The sequence below is a fragment of the Ornithodoros turicata genome, chromosome 5 (genome assembly GCF_037126465.1).
Source record: "Ornithodoros turicata isolate Travis chromosome 5, ASM3712646v1, whole genome shotgun sequence".
In the NCBI taxonomy this organism is placed as follows: domain Eukaryota; kingdom Metazoa; phylum Arthropoda; class Arachnida; order Ixodida; family Argasidae; genus Ornithodoros; species Ornithodoros turicata.
In genome coordinates this window covers 17,456,366-17,483,391 of record NC_088205.1, presented here as the reverse complement: position 1 = coordinate 17,483,391, position 27,026 = coordinate 17,456,366, and the positions used below count along the sequence as shown (strand labels likewise).

The 27,026-nt window shown below is 45.9% G+C and overlaps 1 protein-coding gene and 1 long non-coding RNA gene across 6 annotated transcripts in view; one reads left to right on the top strand and one right to left on the bottom strand.

Moving 5' to 3' along the window:
- Nucleotides 1–27,026, top strand: part of LOC135394132 (histone-lysine N-methyltransferase SETDB1-like) — an 85,864-nt gene that overhangs the window by 19,206 nt on the left and 39,632 nt on the right. Inside the window, exons 1-2 of one of the 5 annotated variants that reach the window (XM_064624661.1) lie at nucleotides 18,872–18,969; nucleotides 24,906–25,067. The exons of 1 other annotated variant lie outside the window; for it this stretch is intronic. In XM_064624661.1, coding sequence (XP_064480731.1) covers nucleotides 18,875–18,969; nucleotides 24,906–25,067 — 257 coding nt within the window. In that variant the 5' untranslated portion in view covers nucleotides 18,872–18,874. Of the gene's footprint in view, nucleotides 1–12,877; nucleotides 13,297–18,863; nucleotides 18,970–22,588; nucleotides 22,767–24,905; nucleotides 25,068–27,026 lie in introns of those variants that run through there. 3 more of the 5 variants (XM_064624660.1, XM_064624663.1, XM_064624664.1) reach the window with 3 other exon arrangements.
- Nucleotides 12,674–27,026, bottom strand: part of LOC135394135 (uncharacterized) — a 37,871-nt gene continuing 23,518 nt past the window's right edge. The window contains exons 2-3 of the long non-coding RNA XR_010422773.1: nucleotides 13,336–13,409; nucleotides 12,674–13,280 (exon numbers count right to left, since the gene is read on the bottom strand). This is a non-coding gene — a long non-coding RNA (uncharacterized LOC135394135). The remainder of the gene's footprint in view (nucleotides 13,281–13,335; nucleotides 13,410–27,026) is intronic.

Below are 27,026 nucleotides of genomic sequence, written 5' to 3'. Positions count from 1 at the left end.
TAATACCAATTTTCAGTGTTGCCCGCTGTACAGGGGGTTGTTTGACACCAGGCGTCGCACCGCTCCACTACGCCGCATCTTTCATGGCAAATTAAAAATATTTATAGCGCGTTGACGGTCGTATGGTTCCGCATATGGTATTTAGAAGCAACAAAGTCTCTAGTCACATCACCGGCATATCATGCTTGTCTACTGCTTTACAGTACCTTTAAGCGTATTCCTAATAAAACACTGTGATGGGCGTTTACAAACGAAAACACCCTTAAAAGGGGAGTATTCCATTAAAAACGCCTTTTATGATGGAATTGTTTGCTGGCAAATAATTCCCTCGCAAATAGATAGAAGCTTCTGCGGCAGCATGCCGAGACCAGTGGCCGAGACATACGGTTCGACGCCCTTGCCTCTATGGCAAGCGCCACGCTGAACACGGCATACTTCCAGCCGTGGTTCCATCGTAAAACCTAAACCGGAGCGCAATGCGTCGCAGGCACGCCTCGTTAGCTTGGTAACACTGTGGGACCAACGTGAGTTCCGAGTCTTGAAGAGACGTCGGGACTCCCTCAGTAGCCTATATTAGCGTGTCGGGTGGATCATATACTGAAATACAATTTGTTGGAGCACGTTCGTTACATGTGCTGGGACGGGGAACGTTTGTAATGGTGACGGGAATGCGTTTTTGTAATTAACACCCACGCTTGCAACGAGTCAAAGATATCAGCTTAGTACCTAACATTTTTTCCTGACAAATACTGTGTTTTTAACTCAGGTTATCGTCTTCTCAGGTTATGTGATTACTTGCTGAGCGTAGCTGTGAAACCAGCATAATTTTTCTCTCAGGAAATACAACACCAATTTTAACACCATATTCCCAATTCAAATCGGATGTAAAAAAGGTTTTCAACACCCCCGTTTACACCCTTAATGATGGACATTGGATAAAACGTGGTGTATGTCGGTACCCCTTTAGTAATGCTCTTCTTGCATCCTTTGTGGAATGGAAAATGGTGTTTTTATAAGAATACACATTTCTTGAGCAAATAAAGGTGTAAAATGATTTACTGTGTACAGATTCGTTTTATGACGAACATGTAACCATGATGAGTAGAGCCCACACAAACGCTTAGGCAATAAAATATTGCTTTATGCAGGAACAATAAGTACGAAAAATGTCGATACCAGCTCTGAACACTTTATTGTAGGCAGAATAAGTTGGCACGGAAATTAGAAAATATCACTTTGATCATGCCGGATTCTGAGACTTCAGACACGGATACCGCCTTGTCGAAGTGAAATGGCATGGAATATGGGTTACTTCTTTTGTCTTGCCCACTAAAGTAGCGGGAAAGTAGCGGTAGCAGCATCGGACACGATACCAAAATTTTTAGCGGAAATTATTTTTCCGCTATTGGTTAGAAATTTAGCGCGTCCGCTCCTCCGCTACTGAAAAAAGTAGCGAAAACAGCGGCGCAGCTACTAGCGCCGCTACGCACAACACTGTCTGTCGACAGAAAAACGTGTCCAGCCACACGCACACACACAAGAAAAAGCCGTCCCCGAATTACGCACTTTGTGTGCAATTGTGTGCTCCTCCCACAAACGATCTTACAGCAATCGGGTGTGGGTGGATTTCGAGTACATCTGTTGGTGCCTATCTTTCAACTGCCATTGTTCAAAGCTAATACCCTAGTCAGGTAGCATTTCAAATGTCAATTGCGAGAAATTGCCTTCGGCCTCTCAAATGACCTTTGTTCGGGGGCGCCTGCCAGACAGGCGGGAAAGGAGTGCTCCTCAACTGACTGCCCTCACCGGCTCCCTTTTTCGGTTTCGTTTTCCATGTCTGCTGTGGAAATTTGAAGTTGGTCTGTGCGCCACAAATCAAGATGCAGAAGTCATATGCACTTCTCTAAATAGGATATCTAAATACGTTTACACAGCTTCACTCCATTATCCGCATTTTATAGGTTTTCCTATACATTCAGCTGCGAAGGTAGCGAGGGTACAATGGCATAACACTGTTGTCGAGATTGCTCCTTTCTGCACCTCAAATGTCGTTGGGGGCCTCCTTTCGCGTTGATGGTCATTTCTTAGAAAGGTCCTTTGAGCTGCCGTCTGACACGACTCTGAGAGGTCATTTTTTGCAAATGAAAATTTAGCGCAAAAAATGACCTCTATTTCGTCAAAGGCTCATCATTGTCTTTTAAAAATGCCTATTGATATGTTGGTGTGGTGTTAGTTAAAAGTAATAATTTTGCAGCTACGCCTGCAGGATTTAAGCCCATGCCAGGTATAGGGCACTAACGAAATCACATCACACCGTCGGGGGTGACGTGGCAACGCTTGTCGCTTGGATTGGCTGGAACAACACCAACTTTCTGGATGTTTCCGCGCGAAGCCCGCTCACCGTTCCACGACTGTTTTCGCTCGGCGACCAATTCCCAGCAACTCGAGTTGGTGGTGGTGTCGGCTGACTACCACCATCTCCAAAACTGGTTCTACTTGGTGGTAAAAGTTGCTCCGTGTATAACGCAGCTCCTCCCTCGTCGTGGACAGGGAGGGGACAGCGGATGCTGCTGCGCCCCCATCAGGAATTTTCTCTACACCCCCCTATGAGACATCCTAAAGCATTTTGCAGCCCTCCCCCAAATAGCCTGCAAGAAAGGCCAAAAAAGCGAGAAAAGCTGCAAATATGGGTGTCACACACCCCCTCTGCGGGACGTCAACACCCCTCTTCTTTTCACCGGGGCGAAAATCCTAGGAATATCCCTGGCCCCTATCTTCCCTCACTTACGGAGCTTCTATCTGTTGGGTAGGACGTCAGGAGAAGAGAAGAGCAGCCAGTACTGTTCGACAGAGAACTATCGGTTTTAATGAACGTGCCAACGCGTGTGGCTCAAGGCGCGCGGTGGCAAGCCAAACAGCCAAAGAAGAAAGAAAACGAAACTAACTGTCCAACAAACTTCTGTCGACACGTTGTCCGAATATACTTGACACCCCCCCTCAACGTGTCGTCATAGGGTCCGTGATGTCACGAAGGCCTAGAGACCCGCGGTGCTGTCGGGTTTTCTTGCCGTCCAGCGCCTTTGTCAGTATGTCAGCGTGGTTGTCCGACGTCTTGACGTACTCGAGCCTTAGTTTGCCTTCTTCCACCTTTTCTCGCAGAAAAAGGTGTCGGAGCTCAATGTGTTTGCTGCGCTCCGATGTCACTTGGTTCGTCCCCAGTGCGATCGCGCCCTGGTTGTCGACGTGCATTGTGTGTGGTTCGTCGATGAACTCGCTCGCTCCCAACTCTTGCATGAAATGTTGCATCCACAGGACCTCCTTTGTTGCGTGGCACATGGCAAGATATTCTGCCTCCAAGGTCGACAAAGCGGTTGACCTCTGTTTCTTGCTACTCCAAGAGATAGCTGCGCCAGCTAAGGTGAAAACGTAACCACTGAACGACCGCCTGTCCACCTTATCGCTCGCCCAATCAGCGTCGAAAAGGTCTTCACTTTCCTCCCTAGCTCCTCGAACGTCAGCGCATAATGCTTAGTTTGCTTGACATAGCGTAAAATATGTTTGATGCCGCTCCAGTGCTGCTCCGTAGGGTTGTGGTGGAATTGGCTCATATAAGCCGCTGCGAATGCCAAGTCTGGCCTTGTGCCGCCGGCGAGATAAAGTAGGCCTCCGGCTGCTTGGCGATAGTTGTGCGAGAGCACATTCCAGGCTTGATGTCCCTTGGAGGCTGGTAGGAACTTCGTTCCAGGATCAAGTGGCGAAGAGGCTCCTCTCGCATCGTTCATGTCGAACAGGTCCACAATTCCTTCGGCATACATCGTCTGGTCCGAGGTGAGCTTTCCGTCCTTCTGGCGTTGAATCCTTAACGATAACACTTGGCTTGCCTCCCCAAGGTCCTTCACTTCAAAAACGTGTCCCATGTTTTTCTTGAAATTCTCCGCCTTCTTTTCAGTCTGAGCCAGGATCAGAATGTCGTCTACGTACACTCCAACTATGATACCTTCTGCAGGGATCCGTCTTAGACCTTGTTAATCCCTCGCTTTTCAGAAATTCGTCCAGCCGTGTGTTCCGTTGCCTTCCGGACTGACGAAGCCCGTACAGACTTTTCTTCAAGACAGACGTCCTCCTTGCTCCTTTCGTGGAATGGAACCGGAGTAGTATAGATAGATGATAGGACTACGACATTGCCACCAGGGCAGCGCCACCGTCGCGTCTGGGCCGACTTTTTTTCGCGTATTTTTTCCCGCGACCGGCGGGCGGCGCTCGGGTGGAGGCTCTTACTGGTGGGCAGAGCGTGGCCGGAGGGCTGCGTGCGCGTTTACCCTCTCACATTTTTGAGCCTGGGCCGACTTCTTTCGACATTTTTGAGCCTTTGCCGATTTCGTTCGCGTATTTTTTCCGGCTAAAACAGGTGTGCAGTAAGCGGTTTACATGCAAAGGACAGCCATACACAAAAGTACAAGTGAAAATCATTAGTGTCAGGAATTATGTTATGACTCTGTATGAAGGAGAAAAACCTATAAAAAAATCTGATGCAGAAGAAACACAATACACGTAACAAAAGTTACACTTATTACAGGCAGGCATGATGCAATAGCATTGAAGGGGTATCATACATCATACACAATATTTTTTATTAGTGATAATCACGCACATTTTAATCAAAGATGTTTTTAATCAATATGATTACAATCAAAATTACAAGTTTTATTATAAAAAGTCTAACATTATTATACGTGAGCACCCTAGCGGAGTTTTAATTACCAAGTTCTGTCAGGATGTACGTAACTGCGTGCACAACAGCTAATATTCCATTATGGCACATTTAATCAAAGAAGATATTTTTAATCAATATGATTACAATCAAAATTACAAGTTTTATTATAAAAAGTCTCACATTATTATACGTGAGCACCATAGTGAAGTTTTAATTACAAAGTTGTGATAGATGTGTGTAACTTCAAGAACAATAGCTGGGCCGACTTCTCTAGCGTTTTTTCATTATTTTTTCCAGCGCGCGGTGGCTGGTGTGCAGGTGAGGGGCTGTCCGAATGCTTACCAGCGGGCCGACGGGTTCGGTGCGCCCTCATTGTTGTGCATCCTGGGCTGACTTCGTTCGCATTTTTTCAATCGGCGCGTGAGTGGTTTACATGTAAGTAGGGACATGCACACTGTCACACCAGCCAAGCGATGATACCGTCACACCTGGGCAGACTTCTTTCATATTTTTTTTTTTTTTTGCTACATCAAGTGTGTAGTAGGTGGTTTACACGCAAGTAGGGGCATGCATACTGACAACACCTGGGCCAACTTCACAGGCATTTTTCAACCTGGGCCGACTTGAATCGCAAATTTTTTCCCCTACAACAGTCGTGCGGTGGGCGGTTTACATGCAAAGGATAGTAAAGCCAAATAGTGGCAGGAATTATGTTGTAACTCTGCGTGAAGGCGAAAAACCCAGCCAAAAAAACATGAAATGGAAGAAACACAATACACATAAGAAAGAATATGGGAAGCTAAGTTGAGAGAAAAAGTCATCCAAAAAAGAAAGCAGAAGGAATGCAATACACATAATAAAAAATATGGGAAGCTAAGTTGAATATTCTAACACGACACAATTAACCAATTTCTTATGATGTGAATAGCACACACGCAAGGACATAACGAGAAATACGATCAACAGCTAATAGAGAAACAAAACCCATCACGTAAGCAAGAGGTACACAAAGGATAAATAATTGAAAAAGAATCTATCAAAACGAGAAACATGATGAATTTAATACAGCACAGAGCTAACGCTGAATAGCAGAGAAACACTCTAAACGGCGCATCTGCCAACGTGTAAACAACAGACAGGAAAATATTATTGAAACAAACTATCAGTCATTAATAAATTGAAATGGAAGTAATCTATCTTTTGAACTATCATAAAGTCATCATTGCGACCTAACAATATAGAATTTTCATCCTACTCAGGCACTATAAACATTACCTTGACAGAGGTATCCAAACACGCAGCACAGCTAAGCTTTACACAGTACAGCCAATCTATGCTACTTGAGCCCGGTGGGGTCAATCTCTCCCTCTATACACCCCGAAAGCAAAGAAACCGCACATCCTATGTCAATCTATGGGGTGGGGAAGTCCTCCCTCTTTTTCATTCTTTCCTCCAAAAGGAAATATTCTTAGGACGGGTGTACAGAGGCGAAATTTTTTATTGGTCGCAAATAGACATTGGAATTATTCAATTCTCAAGAACACAATAAGAATTCTATCAACAAACAATAGCACGCAAAAAGAAAAAAATCTAAGAATAGACTTTTGTGTCAGTGCAAACTGGTTTTAGAGAGACATTATCTAAGCAAATGAGAAATATTATCGGCGCAAACAATACTCAACCAAAACGAGAAACGCCGCATTTAATGTATTTCAGATCTGACACAACTATTATGCATACATTATTCTCAACTCACAAAATATCAATCGAGTGAATATCTGAAGCAAAGAGAGAAAGTCAAATTTATTCAATGATAGAAACAATTTCGATCAAATTTAATTAAATAGTTTTATGCAATAGTAATTTCTACACGCAGAAGCCACAAACAAACAACTCATCTGAAATGCAAATTAATGTAAAAGTTTGCTACAGTGAAAATCAACGCACACAACTTAAAAATACTTTCCCAACTAGTAGAATATTTTTATGAATATCAATCGAGCAATCATCTGAAGCAAATTCAAAGCAGTAATTAATTTAGGGAACCACTTTCTGACCAAGCAGGGCGATACATCACAGGAACACATCTTTTTCATTCAGAGCCCACTAGAAAAAAAAATGAAAAAAAATGAGAGAGGGAAGCTGAGCTCCCATGCACTTTCGCCAAGGTTGCGCCTGCAGGGAGTAGGGGGATCCCACAACGGTCGTGGTGAAACTCATAAACTGACTCCAACAACTCAAGTCGGGAATTGAGGGTTCTAGCCCGTACTAGCGTTCTAGCCTTTGGTGTTGGAGATTGCGTTTTGTTTCATTATGAGATAAAATCTGCTAAAATTAAAGTATGCCCTTTCCATTTGTAGTGCCTCATATGCCGTGACATAATGAATAAACTCATAGTTTTTCAGTACTGCTAATGAAAATCTCGGGTACATTCTGTGAATTGGAGCTACGTTTATGTGTGCTGCTTTGGTTAAGTTTGCAAAAGAGATATTTACTCATAGAGATTTATGCATAGTGCTCATCTTCATTGTATAGTGGTTAAACATTTCTGGTGGCGGTTGTGAGATTCGATTCTCCCAAAATCTTATTGGAACTGTGTGCCGCATGTTATGATGATTAGAATTGTAGACTCCGCGTGCGCATCATGCTTGTCCATCACTTGCATCGCGTCATTTGATAATAGATTCCTTTCAATATAGTATTGTCAACTGTCCAATCGTTTGAGAAAATATATACACTGTGCAATTTAATTCATAAAATAAGTTTTCGCAAAATATTAGTGGTCCTCTTTGTAAACAAAGATTGATGTAACGTGCCTCTAAATTTCAATTAGCGATTTTTCTAAAATTATTTCCTTCGGGTGTCGGTGTTGTATAGAGTGTGGTCGTGTAAAATCTCTTTGATTGCCAGCGCTGATTCCATGCGAAGATCCTTGTACATAGTGTGGAATAAATGTCTCCTTAGCAATCTTCAATCTAGTCATAAGGTGTTTTCGTTGCGATGTGTGGAATACATTCCAATGATGATAAAGAATACATTTATTATTTCAGTTGTACACTTGTTTATTTCGATAAATTAGTTCCATTCCAAATTCTGAAGTTTCCGTTTGTTGTCTTGATTGATGAATTCCGAAGACATCAAGTAGTTTATTCTGATTATTGGGCGCTTGAATCCAGTGTTGATTAACGCAGGTGATATGTTGTCGCCGTGTTTGTATTGCTTCAACAACCTGCACTTTGTCGCGATGAGCTTGCACAGTCTCTTATTGATGTTTCCCTTCTTTGTATGAAGATTCTTGAATGGCGTACAAGAGAGTATTAGATGAAAATCGTCCGGTGGTCCACCGCAATTGATATGTTTGTTGAGTTTCAATAAGTGATGATACATCAGACCTTGCACGACAATATTGAATTTCTGTTCATTCGACATAATTGACTGGTAGAATAAAATAAATGTGTAGAGGCTTTAGTGGAATACATCACGTGATAATATTTTGTATAATATGTACTTTCCATTTCAACCGTTAGGTGTAATTTCAACAAATCCGTAATGAATCGTGCGATATAGACTGCTTGTATATGATAATTTGATCTCATTACTTTCTTGATTAATGCAATGCTCATTGCAATGATTACAATTACATTTGGTCTAGTGTATTTCAATTCTTCGTTAGCAAACCTCAAAAACTCCACCATCAATCCCAGTCGTCCTTCCGATGTTGGCGTGCAAATATTTTTATAACTATTGTAGATTCGGCATATACAAGTTCTCGCATCTTGAATTCCATAATTTGCACCATATCTCCGAATACGACGATGTCTAGGACGTATTGAAATGCAGCGATAATTGAATCGTTTCGAGGCTCCTCCTTTTCGAAGCAGCTTTTTGTCACGTCCTCCCACGACCTATGGTAACGAGTACAAAATCCGTCCATCTCTTTAATGTATAGCAATTGTCTGTTCTGTTTTGTAGTGTGCCTCGACACTTAATTAAATCATATCGGTGCTAATTATATTTATTAAAAATTAATCGTGTTATCGTGTTTAGAATGTTATTAATATCCACCTGTCGTGAGAATTATGAAAGTCAATTTACAAAAAAAAGATGTGATGAGCGAGAAAAACGCGAGCTTTAAACGGGCTAGAACCCTCAATTCCCGACTTGAGTTGTTGGAGTCAGTTTTTGAGTTTCACCACGACCGTTGTGGGATCCCCCTACTCCCTGCAGGCGTAACCTTGGCGAAAGTGCATGGGAGCTCAGCTTCCCTCTCTAATTTTTTTTCTTTGTTTTCTAGTTGGCTCTGAATGAAAAAGATGTGTTCCTGTGATGTATCGCCCTGCTTGGTCAGAAAGTGTTTCCCTAAATTAATTACTGCTTTGAGTATGCTTCAGATGATTGCTCGATTGATAATCACAGAAATGTTCTACTAGTTGGGAAAGTATTTTTAAGTTGTGTGCGTTGATTTTCACTGTAGCAAACTTTTACATTAATTTGCATTTCAGATGAGTTGTTTGTTTGTGGCTTCTGCGTGTAGAAATTACTATTGCAAAGTTATCATAAAACGATGTAATTAAATTTGATTCTCGTTTTCGAAATTGTTTCTATCATTGAATAAATTTGACTTTCTCTCTTTGCTTCAGATATTCACTCGATTGATATTTTGTGAGTTGAGAATAATGTATGCATAATAGTTGTGTCAGATCTGAAATACATTAAATGCGGCGTTTCTCGTTTTGGTTGAGTATTGTTTGCGCCGATAATATTTCTCATTTGCTTAGATAATGTCTCTCTAAAACCAGTTTGCACTGACACAAAAGTCTATTGTTAGATTTTTTCTTTTTGCGTGCTATTTTTTGTTGATAGAATTCTTATTGTGTTCTCGAGAATTGAATAATTGCAATGTCTATTTGCGATCAATAAAAAATTTTGCCTCTGTACACCCGTCCTAAGAATATTTCCTTTTGGAGGAAAGAATTAAAAAGAGGGAGGGCTTCCCCACCCCATAGATTGACAAAGGATGTGCGGTTTCTTTGCTTTTGGGGTGTATAGAGGGAGAGAGTGACCCCACCGGGCTCAAGTAGCATAGATTGGCTGTACTGTGTAAAGCTTAGCTGTGCTGCGTGTTTGGATACCTCTGTCAAGGTAATGTTTATAGTGCCCGAGTAGGATGAAAATTCTATATTGTTAGGTTGCAATGATGATTTTATGATAGTTCAAAAGATAGATTACTTCCATTTCAATTTATTAATGATTGATAGTTTGTTTCAATAATATTTTCCTGTCTGTTGTTTACACGTTTGCAGATGCGCCGTTTAGAGTGTTTCTCTGCTATTCAGCGTTAGCTCGGTGCTGTATTAAATTCATCATGTTTCTCGTTTTGATAGATTCTTTTTTAATTATTTATCCTTTGTGTACCTCTTGTTTACGTGATGGGTTTTGGTTCTCTATTAGCTGTTGATCGTGTTTCTCATTATTTCCTTGCGTGTGTGCTATTGTTTACGTGTGGATGGTGTGCCGTTCAAAGTATTTATCTATTATTCAGTGCTAGCTCCGTGCATGTTTCTCGCACAGATTCTTTTTCAATTATTTTCCTGCATGTGTCTGTTGTTTACACGTTGGCAGATGCGCCGTTTAGAGTGTTTCTCTGCTATTCATCCGTGCATGTTTCTCGTTTTAGATTGTTTTTCAATTATTTATCCTTTGTGTACCTCTTGTTTACGTGATGGGTTTTGGTTCTCTATTAGCTGTTGATCGTATTTCTCGTTATTTCCTTGCGTGTGTGCTATTCACATCATAAGAAATTAATTGGTCGTTCAGGGTTCCGTTCAAATAGGCTGCGGTTATGTCAGCTTGGTGGATAACCCATCCTCTCTCGACTGCGATCGCAAGTAGTATGCGAATGGATTTCAGCTTTGTGACGGGAGAGTAGGTCTCAAGCAACCAAACGGGCTTTATACCTTTCCAGCTGACCGACCTCGTTATACTTCTTCCGGAATACCCACTTGCATTTCACGACTCGACGGTCTTTGGGCCTTGGGACAATTTCCCACGTGCCGTTTCTCCTCAGATTTCCCAACTCTTCCTCTATGGCGTTCCACCAATCTCCTGCGTCAGGCATGAGGAGTGCCTCCTCCACAGTGGCGGGGTCCGGGATGGCACCACTTCCTTTGGCCATATAGCAGTAACTCGGCCGGGCCTTGGCTGCCGGCCGCTCGGATCGTCTTGGCGCCACTAGCGGTGGTGACGCATCCAACATTTGCTCAGCTGCCGGCGATGGTGACGCAGCCGGTACAGCTTCTGGCGGTGACGCCTCCAGGCTTTGTCCCTCTTCTTCGACAATGCTGGTGACTCCATGAATGTCTCACAGTCCTCGGCGTTACTGCTTACGATCACTACGTCATTGTCACCACTGACGGAACTGACTGGTCCCACCAGGTCGTGCTGCGTCTCCGCTTCCACTTTACACGGGAACGTGCTCTCATCAAAAACGACGTCTCGTCCCAAAAAGAATTCATCGCTTCTCCAGTTCCACAGTTTGTAGCCTTAACTCCTTCGGGATAACCCACGAGCACGCACTCCACTGCCTTTGGGTCCAGCTTCGTTCTCCTACTGCGTGGTTTGCATTGTACGGCCCAGGCTCTCCAGCCGTTGACTCTGAGGTGGTCGATGCTAGCTTTCCTTCCGAACCATAGAGCCTCTGGCACGAGAGAGCCGATTGATTTTGATGGACACTTGTTACGAACGTGAGTAGCTGTGACGATCGCGTCCGCCCAGAGTGCTTTGGGGAGTCCCGACTCGATCAGAAAACATCGCGTCATGTCGAGTAGTGTTTGGTTCATTCGTTCCGCTACTCCGTTTTGTTGTGGCGTCCCAGGTACCGTTAGCTGTCGTCGAATCCCATACTTGACCAAATACTGCCGGAACTCCTTTCCTGTGTACTCTCCTCCATTGTCACTTCTAAGGATCTGGATGGTTGCGTTGTGGAGATTTTCAACCATTCGCCTGTATTCGTCAAACTTCTCAAGCACCTCCCCCTTTGTTTTCATCGGGTACACAATGGTGTACCTCGAGTGGTCGTCGATGAATGTGACAAACCAGTTTGATCCTCCTTTCGATGTGGGCGTGACGCTCCCGACATCTGAATGGATCAGCTCCAACGGTCTTGTGTCTCGCGTCGATGCATCAGCAGCTGGAAAACTCTTCCTCTTGAGCTCGCCTTGCATGCACGTTGAGCACCTCTCCTCCTCAATGTCACTTCCCTCCGGACATAGCTGACGCACAGCGCCCTGGTGGAGGTGTCCTAGACGCCGATGCCATAGACCGTTTGTCGCATGCGTTTCTCGCTGAGTCTCGCAGTCTCGCACAGTCTCGCTACAGTCTCGCGCTCTCGCAGTCTCGCTACAGTCTCGCTGAAGGAAGGAAGTCTTCGTCCACAATATATAACCTCCCCGTACGCCTGGTCAACAGGACCAATTCGTTGTCTTTTCCTCACACTTCCGCTTTTCCATCACCGAAAGTGACTTGACGCCGTAAATCAGCCTACCATACGAAATGCGAAGGGCAAAATACGAAATACCTCACACACTTAGGTTGCAGTTTTGTTTTGTTCAGGTTTAGAATTTGCATGGAAAGCGTGGTTCAATTCGCTGTGAAAATCGTAGTTACGATCTTTCACAACCCACATTACGTCTGGACCGTTTCGCGAACCGGTAGCCGTTTTCTTTTTTTTTTTTAGTTCCGATTTGGTTCAACACGAGAAGAAAAATTGATTCGGTTCAGTTCCGGTTGAGCGAAAAATACGGGTTTTATCGGTTTTCGGTTCGGGTTCAGTTTCGGTTCCCATCCCTGCCCACAAGTAACCTTTCGGCAACCGGAGAATGTGGGTTCGAATCCAACTGATGATGTCTTTTATTTAGCTGCTGTTTGTCAAATCTTAGTCACTTTATTGCGCCAAAAGATCACCACTGTCTTCAAGAAATGACTATTGATATGTCTGTGTAGCGTTAGTAAAGAAAAAAAAAGTTATTTCTCAGCTGCACCTGCGGGATTTGAACTCATGAACAAAATCTACGAAATCACATCGCGCCATCAACGCCACCGAGTGGTTATATTTGTAGTGTAGGCGTTGCAACTTCCGGAACTTCCTGGGAGGTGGCGCTGATATCAAAGAAACTGAATTTGGGCTCGATTTCACGTGTACTTCCTTTTTGTTTTACGTTTTATCTTGTTTATGTGGTTATAAGTAGTGTCCGACGCTATTGTACGCTACACATAAAGTTCGGTGAGGTGCCTGTCATCTAGGGCTACGGTTTCAGTTCGATGCTATGTGATCTGCAAAGGCTGTCGCGGTGACGGCGATGTACCCCTGATGATCTTGTAGTGTTGGCCGTGGGTACGTTAAGAATTTCATATCACGGACCTGCGTACCGGCGTCATCATTCGGTGGGTGTCGAAAAGCTCTCGCCAGCAGGCAGGAGAACGAATATGTCCCGACCAAGTAAGAACCCAAAGAAACCAAAGAGTGCCCGTCGACTATCGGTCCGTCGACGGTGCCGGCGGCTTGCTGCTGCAAAGGTGATGCGGTAAGCTCCTACGGAAACTTTTTGTAGTGATTCCCATACCTTAGCTCGCACCCTAACGGTGGCCTGACAAAACACTTGGCCTGGCAAACTGATGCACTTTTTCTGCGTCAATGCTGAAACGGTAGTTGTAAAGGACGGTTATTTGCATTGATGGAACCAAGTGTTGAAGCGAAGCATATACGTTACAGACGTGGGAAAACCAGAGGGAAAAGGACCAGTGTACCCTGTTTTAAGGGCTCCACTTCAGCTCCTGCTAAGACAACTCACACCAAACTCAACTCGCACCAAACTCACATACTGGGACAACTCACAACGGAGAGCACATACCAAGTGAACTCATGCTGGACTCATCTCATTCCAATTCAAATTGCACCAGGAAAGATCACAACGAAAAGAAGAAAAAAGATCACAGAATGTCACTCATAGTGAACCAAATGCACAAATCCCACAAGTAACATTCACTGATGCACGCAGAACGGTCGTTGAAGTGCACTACATGGGAAATAAGGAATTCTGGAAAGACACCAAATGGGAATGGAAATTGTCCCTGCATCTTCGTCGTCGCGTGGAACACTAAGACACTAATCATTTGAGTAGGTAGATGGCCTGAACCCCTATTCTGGCTCATCACAGTGCTGTCTGTGAGAGGTCCATAGGGGCGTTTCTCCAGGCGTCGCTTATGTTATGCCTTTTTAATTTCTCAGTTGAATCTTTCAGACCAGCTGTTTTCACTGTTGTCTTCACACTTGCCGGTTCTGTAATGTGCTTCAATAAACTGTTAATTATGAGCTTTGTGTATTTTCTTCAGAGCATATCTTCGTGTCACTTGGACTGGGGCGAGTTCACACTAGCATGAGTTAAGCGCAGAATGGACATTGGTCTGAAATAGGGCAGCTAAATCAAATCAGAAATTGAAAAGGTATCATCATGGAGACAGCACCTGGAGAAGTATGCCTATGGACCTCTTTCGGATAGCACTGTGATGAGCCAGAATACGGGTTGAGGCTATCCACTTATTCGAATGATTATTGTCTTAGTACACCGCACGACCACAGAAACGTAGGACACCTTCTGTTTGGTTTCTTTTCAAACTTCCTTATTTCCCATGGAGTGCACTGCAACGACCCTTGTGTGCTTCAGTATAACTGTTATTTGTGGGATTCGTACATTTCCTTCACTAGAAGTCACATTCTGTGGTATTTTTCTCCTCATATCATCTTTCCTAGTGTGACTTGAATTGATATGAGATGAATGTGGCATGAGTTCACTTGCTATGATTTGTCCTGGTATGAGTTGAGTGTGGTTGTGAGTTGTCTTGGTATGAGATGGGTAGTCACCGTTTTCAGTAAATGCTGTTGCTGGTTTTGAGTTCCTCTATGTCCGTTAAATAGTGCTTTTTAATATGCAGCGTTCACTGCAGAGAAGCTTCTTAGATATCTTTGAACTCAGCGGGAAAATAGGAGCGAGGATCACGTAAATGTACATGTAACCTCCACTGTATTTCGTTCCTTGTGCGAGCTCTTCGCAATGGATGGCATTACAAAGCGGTTCAGTAACGAAACCTCTTGTTTTGGACGCTCCCCTGCGTGAAACAGCAGGAATGTCGCCATGTAAAGTACCCAGGTACACCCTTTCGAATGTGTCGGACAGCCCATTTTTCCGTATTTTCCCAGAAAATTCTTTGTTTACACAGTTGTAACAGCGATTCTGCTACATCATTCAATAACGTTCCCACGCACGGGTGTCGTATCACAGCTGCACTTGGTGGTCGAAACCTTTTTTTTCCTGAGGGCATCAACTTCCCGCAGTCATAGTCGTGTGTCGAGCGAAAGACCCTGGTCTCTGCAAATTTCGAGTCGGATTACCTTTCAGTGCCACGACATTTCCAAGAGCACGGAAGAGTTCTTCAGCACGGACCACGTGACCTGGACCTTGAACCGAGGTCTAGTGGAAGGGTTTGGATTGGGTTCTCGAAGTGCGATTGTCGTGCCGCATGTTCCTTCATTGCCAAGACGCGAACAAGCGTCTCATCAACCTCATCCGATGCGGCTTCTAAGGTTCTAGTATTGTCCGTACGTCAGGGGGAAACTCACTGGTGCAGTCGACAGGACACGTCGACCAGCTCGTCGTCGGTGCGCGTCGTCGGCCAGCAGAGGAGCGACGGCGGACAGTGTCAAGTGTGGGGTACGTCACGGAGCCTCGTTCGTCGAGGTGAAGCAGAATACCTGCAGGCAACGGGCCGCAGAATTCACCCATGTGTGTGAGCCGTGAGGACACGCAAGCAATAAAGCCAGGGCGCGAAAATTTGATGGTACAGAATCCCACCGAGACTGCAAGCTGTTTTCTCCGGTTCCACCATGTCTGTAGCTTCGCGGTCAGCGAAAAGGTGTAATGGGGAAGTGTGTGTTTCCGGAAAGAGTTTGGAGCACAGGTAGAAGCTCATAAATTTCAGCTAGGAAGGGAATAACTGCAACTGAAAACTTACTCATATGTAAGCAGGGCCGTCGGTTCTGTGGGTGTGTGAACTGCCCTGCAGTCCTTGCACCCATGCCAGTACCTCAACCCTTGGTGCCCGCGTGGTTTAAAAGTGCAGAAATCATACATAATGTAAAACCCCGAGACTAGGGAACACGAAAGGACAGACCGAACCCCAAGTCTCGAACACGAAGTCTCGAATTGAGACTTCGTATGGTGTCTATCCTTTCGTGTTCCCTAGTCTCGGGGTTTTACATTATGTATCATCTTCACCAGCTCGCTTGCTTCCTAGCAATTTTTTCATTGCAGAAATCATGTTTACGAACTTCCAGGTACCGGAAAAAGGTACAAAGGGCGTACTTGACGGACAAAGTGAGCGCCGTCGCTTCTCTGTGTGCAGAAGACAAAATTCTCGCATTTAATGAACTGACAGAGAAGGTGCTGCCCGAGCTAGAATTGATAGCCAATAAGAACAAACAACTGTTCCATGCAGCTCGTACGGTAGATGGGGTGTCAAAGCTTGTGCGAACACTACTTAGAAAGCCGCGAAAGCGCACATTTTCCTTACTTTTATCTGAGCTGCCTCATCAGACCCAGTTCGTTCCTATTCGTATGTGTCCTCATCTAAAGAGGAATACTTGAGCTGCGGGAGTATTCCCGTAGCGTTGCTTCCGTTACAGTACTCTCACATCGTGCACGGGAGCACGTTCGCCATGAAAAACCCTCTTGTGTTGTGCGTCGAAATACCGAGTAATCTGCCTACAACGCTGTACGGTTCCGCCATTCTTGCAATGCTAGCACGCGCCCACGCGCCGCTACTTTCCCCTTTTCATTCCGCGGAAATTGCAAAAGCGCCCTCACAAAAGCCGATAGCGCAGATCGGTTTGTGATCCGTTAGCCGCGCCGGGAGCGCGGCTTCCCAGGCCAAGTTTTGCTTTTGCGATCCGGCGGCCATGTTTAGTAGCTCGCGCATGCGTAAACAAAGAGCTCCCCCATTTCATCGTGCAGCGCTCCAAGTGTGAAACTGTGCTCAAATAAAGCGTCCGAAAACGACGAAGACGTTGTTGCGGGATATGGCTAACATTACTTTTCGCGGGAATAATGCCTTCGGTAGCCTTGCTGACTCTGACGCAAGCATTCCGCGCGGTAAAGAAGTGGCTGGACGGAGGATAATCTCCTCCTGCTGAGCGTACGAAAAACAAATGTGACAGCTGACTTCTAAGTCGTGTGGCACAACTGAACAGTTTCGTTATGGTAGCTAGCATAGTTCCGTGACGCCTTCCTTCCCGGTTCCCGCGACCGCGTTCGTTTGACGTCTGTGTTCACCTGTGCGTCTGTGAAACGTTTATCTCATATGCGTACACACAAATGCGAGAGAGATGACGCTCTCCCCCTTTTACTACCCACTGAGCGTTAGAAAAAGGAGTGGCGTCAAGGGAAGCAAAAAGTTTTCCACCTATATCGGCGTTTTCTTGTCTTATTATTTCTTCTTCTTTTTTCACGTACGTCGAAGATGTCGTACACACGGTGCAGCAGCCCTGTTCCCTGCTTTCCAGAGTTGTTACGGTTTTGTGCACTATTCCATTGAGCTTCCATAACATTAAAGGGAAGTCAGTGCTATAGGGCAGCTTTCATAGTTTAGACAATGCGTGTGGCCCTGAATGTGAGGTCAGTGAACTTATGTGCAGAAGTACCCAGCATTCCGCGGGTATTCCACAGCGGCATCCGGTTTGGTGACCTACTTTGTAACTCAGTGGTGTAACGTGACGCCACGTGACCCCCCTTTTGGAGCTCCGGCTTTATTATTCCGCTATTGTGCTGGGTTTAGTGATAGGTTTACGAACTGAACCGTTTATTGTGTAAACCTCGGAAGATGTTCTGGTCAGCGGTTTCCAAACATTCTTTCTTTGCTTGGTTAGTAATTCTGAGCGAAATAGAATTGGAACACCTAAAGTGCACAGTTGTTAAAACACGGGAAAAAAAATTACAATATAAAAGTAGTGGTTTAAACTGTGCCTGCTGATGAGGAATCAGGGCCTCGCTGATGAGGTCCATTATTGCTCATGTCTGTTTTCTCCAATGATAATAGTGACCTGAATAATCTATGGAAAGGTTTCAATTCGTGTGGAAGAATTCCCCAAGCAGTTGTTTAATCAGTGTACTTATTGCCCCAATTCGTTTTTGTCTCTCTTTTTTTTCTTCTTTTTTTCGTATTGGAACTGACAACTGAGGTGAACGCATCTCTGCACTCTGCTGAAGACTTCTCTGTTCCTGCACCCGGGCCTACCCGCGATTTTTTTAAAGAAATTTGCTGCCGATACGCCACCCTACTCTACTCCAATCTCCAAGTCAGCTATACAATGACGTAGACGAGCAAGCGCCACTGAGACAATGTTGCTGACGAGGTCTCCTTATGTGCACCGCTATGCTCTACATAACCCTCTGGGGGCATTTTGGGAACTCTGCATTTCTGTAGACGGTTGTGCCTCTAAGGCCAATCACTGATTATAATCTTTTTTTTCTCTCTCTCTCTCTGTGTGAGTGGGGGGGGGGGAGAGAAATAGTCGGGAATTTAGGGACGCCCAATGGTTTGTACGTGTGACCGAGTAATCTTCGTTTGATTACTGTTTGGTGGCGCTGCCATCATTGGGGGCCGGATATATCTACATGGATGAGGTACCCTCTGAACATCGGGTGGAAGAAACAACCTCATATCGCTCGAAGAAACTTAGCTGCTACTACGTGAACACGTCAACAAAAGAAACTGAACTACATCCTGATAATTGGCACGGAAACTAAGTCGTGTTCAACCTACGAACGGCAAGCCCCGCCCTACGCGTCGACAAGTAGTGCACCGACACTAAAATTATAGAAGCCTAAAAGGCGGCACTTGGTGGTGCTGCAGTATTATTTTGTTACGTACTGAGGTAAAACACGGGTAGACATCTACTTCGCTTGATAACCGCTACCAAAAACGTCCAAGACCGAACGTAGTACGCCTAACTACGCTTCCAATCAGCGCATTGGCCACGACAACAGTAAGCAGCGCGGCGATTGGTCCACGTCGAGAAGCACGAGCTATCACGACGGCGCGCGATCCCCAATGATCGCTTACTTTCGCCTAGACGAGTGCACTGGTAGCGCCATGTTGATACTCCGCTCCTCCGATGTGAATACAAGCCCGATGACTTCACAAAGGTAAATTATTTTACGAATGTGTTTTTGTGGTCCGGTAGTTACGTCTCAACCACCTTTTAGGTAAACGAAGACTTACGACGCGTGCGTAATCTGAGGATATGATAAAGTTGGAGCGGGCTCGGTACCGGCTTCACCATGTGGGCGGCGAGCGCCTGGCGCGACAGGTCGATAAGGAGCAAAAAACAGGCCGTCGCTCCCCGTCTCCGCAGTGCCGCGGCGTGCGTTGGTAAATGCAAGGCGGTCTCGCTTTCACAAATACACAAATATCGATATGTAAGTGCCCAGAGTACGTCTTGCGAAAGAGGGCACCAAGGGGCTTACTGTTACGGAATTGTCACAAAACAAGCCGTCTGCAGCAGAAGTGACGAAATGCGGATAGGGTGGCGGCAGACATCAGAACTTACCTTCACAAACGAGGAGGCGATATTTCATGTGTGAGAAAGGCTAATAATTGTGTCACAAAACTCTATGCACTGCATAGTTGGGACACAGTTTGCGGTGAAGACTTCAGAAATGGCATGTCACGTGCTTATAAGCGCGTGAGCATGTACTTTATGATCTGAAGCTGCCGCCCGAGAACAACTTCGCCACGTTTCTATAGTTTAACACAAACCGAGGATAATCACTATTAAAGTGCTGCCATGCCATGGTGCTCCTACGTAGCAGGCGCAACCACGTGACGTATATTGCGCACAGCAGCCAATCAGACTTCGCCATAGAACGCACGCGAGGTGGTTGACATTTGGAATATCTTGTACAGACATCTGTGTCAGGAGGAGGAAGACTCGCGTCATCCGAAAGTAACATTGACAGGTGTTCCTACCGGATGTATGATCATACTCGGATGATTTTCTTTTGTCTACGTCTAGAAGCAAAGCTATATTCACCAGCGAATTTTAAAGTAATAGTATATGTGACGCATATATCCGTGTATGTACAAATCTACGCTCGCCTATCGGTGGATTGTCGATGTGCCAAAAAAACCCTGATCATCATCCTATCGGTGGATTACGAAGGTTTTTTAGGTCGGCTTCGGGAAATAGTACTTGTCTGTAGTCATCCCGCTTGACATCAACAACACGGAAGACGCTCAAACTTCTGACCTGACAATTCTGTCCTAGTGTTACTGAAAATATCGGAATTCGCAAAATCCACCCGATTGCGTTTGTTCCCGAAAGGAAGCCCTTCGCAAAGCACACGAGGACTTCGGGTACTTTGGAAAAAGTACCCAGTTGAACTATCACTGCAGTACTACTTGCCCCAAATAATTACGGACGTGTCCTCATTCGTTCCGCATTGCGACATGTGTGAACGGTAGAGAAACGAAGGAGTACCTGCCGAAGGAGCCGTTTGATGTGTTGGACAAAAGTGGTGGTCCATATGGGTCGTCAAAGAAGTTTGCACATGAGAACGACACGCCTGCAACAGATGATGACGACGGGTAAACCGCTGCAAGAAATTACGGGGGTTCACGAAAAATAACGACATGCATCAGTTACCGTCAACGGTACGAACGGTAACAAACTCGCTCGAGTGTAAAATCAACGAGCTCGACCTCACAACGTCACGGCATGTACACACGTCTCGATCAAGTTGTTTGTTGGGTATAAAATACCCGATGTAACTGGGCTCTCGCCAATGTTTCTAGTAGGCGCCTTTTATACTGCAAAGTGCACAGGAAAGAAGTAAACGCTGAGGAGTATCACGAAAGAAACGCACCGCATTTGTACCCGGAGCGAAAATTCTGTTGGTGTGCACCTGCCATCCCAGCCGAGGAATGCTAAGGCCCATTTACCATATTGCGCAGTGTCAACTACGAAGTAGTCTCAAGCATCCCTTGAAAGAAAAGCAGACATGGTGGCGGGGGAGCGCGTAACACCTGACCTGAGCTGAGCACTTACCTCGCCCACTGAATGACCCCAGGATCTGAGGAAACAAGATCCCATCTATAGTTGTATTCAACTTAAGAAGGAAAAGAAATCTAGTCCGTCAACTACATACGCTGTTAGAGATAAAGAGACGCAATACTGCAGCGCCACCATGCGCCATCGTAGTGTCACGTGGCCAGTCTTAACCGCAAATACGGAAGCAGAGTCAGTATGATGGATTACACTATCCGGCGCAGGGAGAGAGCGTGACTTCTCTGCGTCCCGTCATACTGTCTGCGGCGCAGTAATATTTTGAGAGCTGTCCCGAGGCAAACTTCCGCTTGGGGTAGGACAAACGTTGAAGTGCTCCACCCCACTTGCACTTCGAAGCTCGAAAATTCCCTTGGGTCGAAAGCTCCCAGGGCGAGGCGCCTCTTCCCCCAGTCACGTGACACTAGTGGATTTTCATTCCCGTTGCATCTTTCATAAGCGAAGTACTTCCGGTTAATAGAATCGCAGGAATGTGCGTGGCACGAAACATATGCATCATCCTTTCACTTCCCTGAATGGATATTTCGCTTTGAAGGAATATAATGCTATTGGTTTAGTGTATTGACCATATCGCCAGTACACTAACGTACACGTACAGCAAGGTACCGCATCGAGGCCAAATAATAATTTTGACAGCGTCGATTTCAAGGCTGTATAGATTTCGAAGGCTGAATCCGGAAGGCTTAGTGTTCGCACTTCAAATGTGACTTGACCTAACAGATAACTGTTTCGCTGAACTTCAGGTACTATCGACTGAGCCCATCGTCATGAAGAGAGAGTCGTTAAATGTCAACCCTATGATTTATAATTAGACTAATCTCAAGAGCCGCAAAGAATCCAGAAAATCGTCATTCCCTAAATTTCAGCGCCACAACAACAGTCGGAAAGTAGTCAACTCTGGCAACCTTGACTGTCCCAGAGTCGCGAGAGTGAATGCGAGACGATCATACGTAAATGCGCACTTCGCACGCAGAGTGAGTGCTAAATGGAAAGCGCGTACCATCGGAAGTTACGTCGTCGTTGACACTTTACAAGCCTCGACAATGACGAAGAACGACGGAAACATGGGGAAGAAGACAAGTGACAAAATGGCGTAGACGCATGCTACAAGGCATTCGACAAAGACAAGGTTTTGTGATTTATAGGGTCATCGAGAAGAGAGGCAATACGGCAACTAAGGGAGGTTTGTCGATGCCCTCAGGGCACTTTCTCGAAGGTTGTGTCATCTTAGCAGTGAGTAATATATTTTGCCCTTTTAAAAAAGAAGAAAACGACATCGACACTAATTGAAATATGGTAGTCGCCGAAAAAGCCAGAAAGCGCATTTGTCGATTGTGCGTTTCAGCCCAGAACAGTGACTTTCCGAAGGAATGGCCGTTTGTCGTCGTCTCCTGAGTCCCGCTGTTTTTCCATAAAGTATTCAAGTTACTTTCCACCTTCTAAATAAGCGTATTTAACGACTATTTCCACCGACACTAATTGTGCGGATGTTTGTTTCGGCTACAGCTTCCGTTCAAGGCCACACATTCTTCTTTCCGCCCCTTCTCTCTACCCTTTCCGATACAAAGGGCAGCGCGGTTCTCCCTCTTCCGCGCCCGTTGCACAGAAAGAAGTGCCAGGAGGCTAGCGCATGCGCAGATGTTGCGCCCAGCGCGCCGCCGTGCAGCTCAACCGGCGTTATTCAGTGTGAAACAACGTGACGTTTTGCGTGTGATGCCGACGATGCGGTCCCGTGATGTCCCACACCAACTGCTGCGTTCCAGGCTGCACTCTTACGTACGAGAACAGCGCACCGGGAACCCGTTTCTTCGTATTTCCAAGCAGAACATGTTTCTGCCACCAAAGGCAAACCTGGATTGATGCCATACGCGCTCGCAAGTAGGTTGTCTCGAAGGAGCAGGTGTACTCGTTTCGTCAGCTCTCCGTCGCGTGCGCTGTTGCAAAGTTGGTGGAGTGATATTATGGGGCGCGCCATAGAAAGATGACGTCATCGTTTTAGCTGTTTATGTTGGGCTTCAATACAGCGGATTTCTTAGCGTGGTCTAATAGGGGAATTTGTTGCGATTTTTCTGTCCGGCGGTTCCCTAGGCTGGCAGTGCCGTGTATTAAAAGGAGCCTAAGAAAGAGGCTCGACCTGTCAGTCAATCTTAGGCGCATTTTATTGATTGCCGTTTTCCTTGGGGGCTGCCATGACACCAAATTTTCTCCAAAATGGAGGATGGTGCTTGGAACGGCGAAGCAGAGATTTCGTGACAAAAAAATTTCACAGACTACTTTAATTTCATACTGTGAGTATATATCCTCATGTAGGCACCTGCAAAATGAGCTGCAACTTTCGCTCCGACATCATTATTTACGCGAAAATGGGATGTTTCGTGGCTAAAACCTGAAACCGAGTCTGACAGGAGCAGTACAACGGGAGGAACTGCCGTCAGGCGGTCGATAAGAAACGTACGGCCACTGCAGAGGTTGTCTTATAATGAACATTTTCGTCTGTTGACATAGTGTTTGTATTGTGTGCTAACTCTTAAAAGTGTGTTGAAAGTGTTTAAATGTTAAGGAAGGAAAGGTGTATCAGATGTGTACTTGCTGTTGGCAACTTCCGCCACAGGAGCGCCCCCTTGTACTATTTAATCAGCCCGCCTGGAATAAACAGACAGTCTCCTTCTGTCATGCATGGGATGCGTCGGGTTCTGAACTGATAACCGATACAACGTTAGGCCTAGTTAAGACCCTGACCTCAAGAAAATAGCAAGAAGGACGACCCTTATGCGTGGGAATTTGCATTATATAATAGCATTTTATTTATACATATATCTTTGCTCATTTTTGATTCGATCTAAAACTTCATACCGGCAGCCGTCTGCTACGAAGAAGTGGTTCTACCGCTCTCCTGGCCAATCACTTCTGCCAGCAACCATTTCTGCAATTCTGAGCCTTCTTAACATGCCTCTCTCCATACAGATGGCGTTGATAAAAGTGGGTGCAAAATCCATCGTTGTGGTCTGTCACCTGTGATATCCGTTTCAATCCGAATCAATCGAGTTCCTCCAAAATGGTGACACCCAGTAAATAAGCGTGAGGTGTAAGTACCGGATGGCCTGCAACAATAGGCAACTGTATTTCGACCTGTGATTGGCTAGAACCTCAAAAAGTGGGTGGAGCCTCAAGTATAGGCAGGTCCCATTAATGGCCAGACTCTCTTCTAATACACGGCACTGCTAGGCTGGGTACTATACTAGCGCCATCTCAAGGACGGCCAACGGGTGGTAGTTCGCGCCACCTGCCAATGGGTTTCGTAGGCGGCTGTAGGACGCACGCCACACCGAGTGTGTGGAACTTCTTTCATCACCAATTATTTTGCAGGTCATTTACGGGTATCGCCTAAAAGGTTTCGTGACACTTAACAGGCACATACATGCCACAGTATTGAGGAAAGGATAATTATCTTTATACGTGTCGCACTTGGTGAGAGATAAACCCTTGAACGCGACGTCAGAGGAGAGGAAGCTTATGCCATTGGTTGTCGTAAGCACGTGACTTCTTTTGCGCTACAGTCCCGCCTGCAGTGATTTGAAAACCGGATTAGGTTCCGTACTTGCACCGATTTTCGGCGCCTCTATTTCCCGATTTGCTGTAAAACTTGGAATGCTGTGAAATTAGAATAACTCGAATGAAGGTACTCGATGTCGAATCCTCCTGATTGGTGGTCAGGGTGGTCAGATTACTCCACGCCACTATGGCCTTCTCCTTGAATAACAAAAGCTCGGGAGAGAGTCACGCTGGAGCGGAATGCTTACATTAATCACGCCTGACTTTGGTCCAACCGCTTTAACCGCTCCCTGCGAACCTCTCTTGTACCGGAATTGTCTACGTCAGAGCAGTTGAAAGGAAAACCAGTTGGTCCGTAGAAACGTTGTCGTGAAACACAACAGTAGTGAGCGACAGAACACTGGCGAAACGACTTAGTTACCCGAAAGTGCTCAAAGTAATGCTTGTACTCATCTGTTCCTATAGAGGACGGGACGGTTTGCTTTGGGAGCCAACAAAGAATTCCCGTGTCTGTAGCCTGCATTTCGTTGGTGGCGTGCAGTCTAAGAACAGATCGTCACCGTCGTACGCCCCCACCATATTTCCTAGCCCGAAGCCAAGTGGCGTACGGCCCCAGCACGTTCCTCGGTAACATATGCTTTTTCTTGTGTATTTTAAAGCAGAATGTGTTTTAGAGAGTGCCGCAGATGCGTTACGAAAAAGTGATACCAGCAGCAATATTTTTGGTAGCCGACATGCTCGCTGTCACTCAACCCAAGCGCGAACCCTGAATCGCATGACACGAAAACTGGCCGAATGAACCATTTCCATATTCGCGTTGCCCCTGGCGGCGGAATGCCGAACGTCGTTGGGTGCGAAAGTAGCGAGAGAGGATTGTAAGAAGAATGCTGAAAGCGTGAAGGCGTATTGTGCTGATTACGGGTACAAAGCCTTCTCAAATCTCGCCCTGAGACGTGCGCCTAACCTTGAAACCGATTATCTCCCCCCAATGAACGTGGCAGTCGTCTCCAGGTGGCGGCGCATACGCATACCCGGAAAAGGTCCATTCTCTCCAAACCCAACTTTTTTCGGCGACTCGGATCTGGCGATGCCGGGTTTCTGTTCCGAAATCGGAAGTGTCGTAAACTGAAGAAATAGCCAATGGCTATTTAGCCGGAAGGAGAACCATATATAGAAACAGTGACGTGGGTCGACTTCTCCACCTAGGAATGCTGAAAGGTGATATGCCCCAAGGTCAGAAGTTCTCGTTGGGCTTCCAGTTCGGTAGCATGCGGTGACGCACGGAAAAAAAGTACGGTCCCGCTTCCGGTTCGGGCAGAATTCGGCTAGCTTTTCGTGCCATGTTGATGCAGCGGACGGCAAAATGTTCCTGGCTGCCACTATTTCGCGGAAACCGACTTCTCTGATGGTCTCAACAACAGAAACATAATAGTACCATCTGCAAAAAGCCCACAATAACAGACCGATCACGCGTGGATGTAAATTTTTCGCACCGCATGGGGTCGCACGGCATGCGTTGTCGCGGTGACACCAGCCCACCAATGACACTCGGGACACACGTCTGGGGGGCGGTCTGGCCCGAAATTCTTCACTGGACGCTTCAATAGACACGGCTGTCGTAATGTAAATATTTATTCTGCGTCTACAAATCAATCTTTCATCACGTGACCCGCCATTGCAATTCGCCTCAGATATGAGTCGACGCGGGGAACGGCGGCGCTTCACTTTCATTATCTGGCGATCATGTGACCATGATCCTGACCTCGCGAATCTCCCGGACGTCCACGGGAGTGGTCGAGGGAGGAACAGTCGAGAGCGGCGAAGAGCGTACTGTGCTAGCGTAAGACGTTGAAATCGTCACCCAATACGAGAGAAGTTGCCAAAGGCTAAAGATCGATATGACGAGACCATTTACTGACCCTAAAGCGTATTCTGCTGCGTACAACGACGGGCATGACCGCAGCACATGCGCATCCTTTAGTCGCTTGCATTAGTCGCTTTCTGTGATTACGGTACACGGCAAATTAAGCAACTATAACGGCAAAACTGGACGACAGCAGAAGCCGCGTTTATATGAACACGACACAAGCGTATCGTATCCAGTTGTCGAATCGAATCCACCCATGTAAACGGTCAATTCGCTAGGAGAGCGTATCGTATTCAATCCGCTAAACAGAGGTGGATCGAGAGGGTGGATGCGCATTCAGGGAAGCTAAGTTCGTTCAATGTAAAGATAACTTGATGCGTCGAGATAAGTAATCGGAACGCGCCTATTGGACAGCGCTGCGCGCTGTGCTGCCCGCTGTCCAATAGACGCGTTCCGATTACTTATCTCGACGCATCAAGTTATCTCTACAGTCCACGAACTTGGCCTTCCGGATTGTGCACGTAAGCAGACGATGCGCATAGAGGGAAGAGATGATTATGGGAAGGGGCGTTCGACTGCGGGCTAGTTGCGTCGTCTGCTACTCCTAGTCGGGATGACAAAATGGTGATTTTAGGGAGTTCCCAGCAGCGCTCAGTTTTGGATATGTAGGTCAATCTACACTGACAGCAGGGCTTGCAGCCGTAGAGCAGATTTTATTC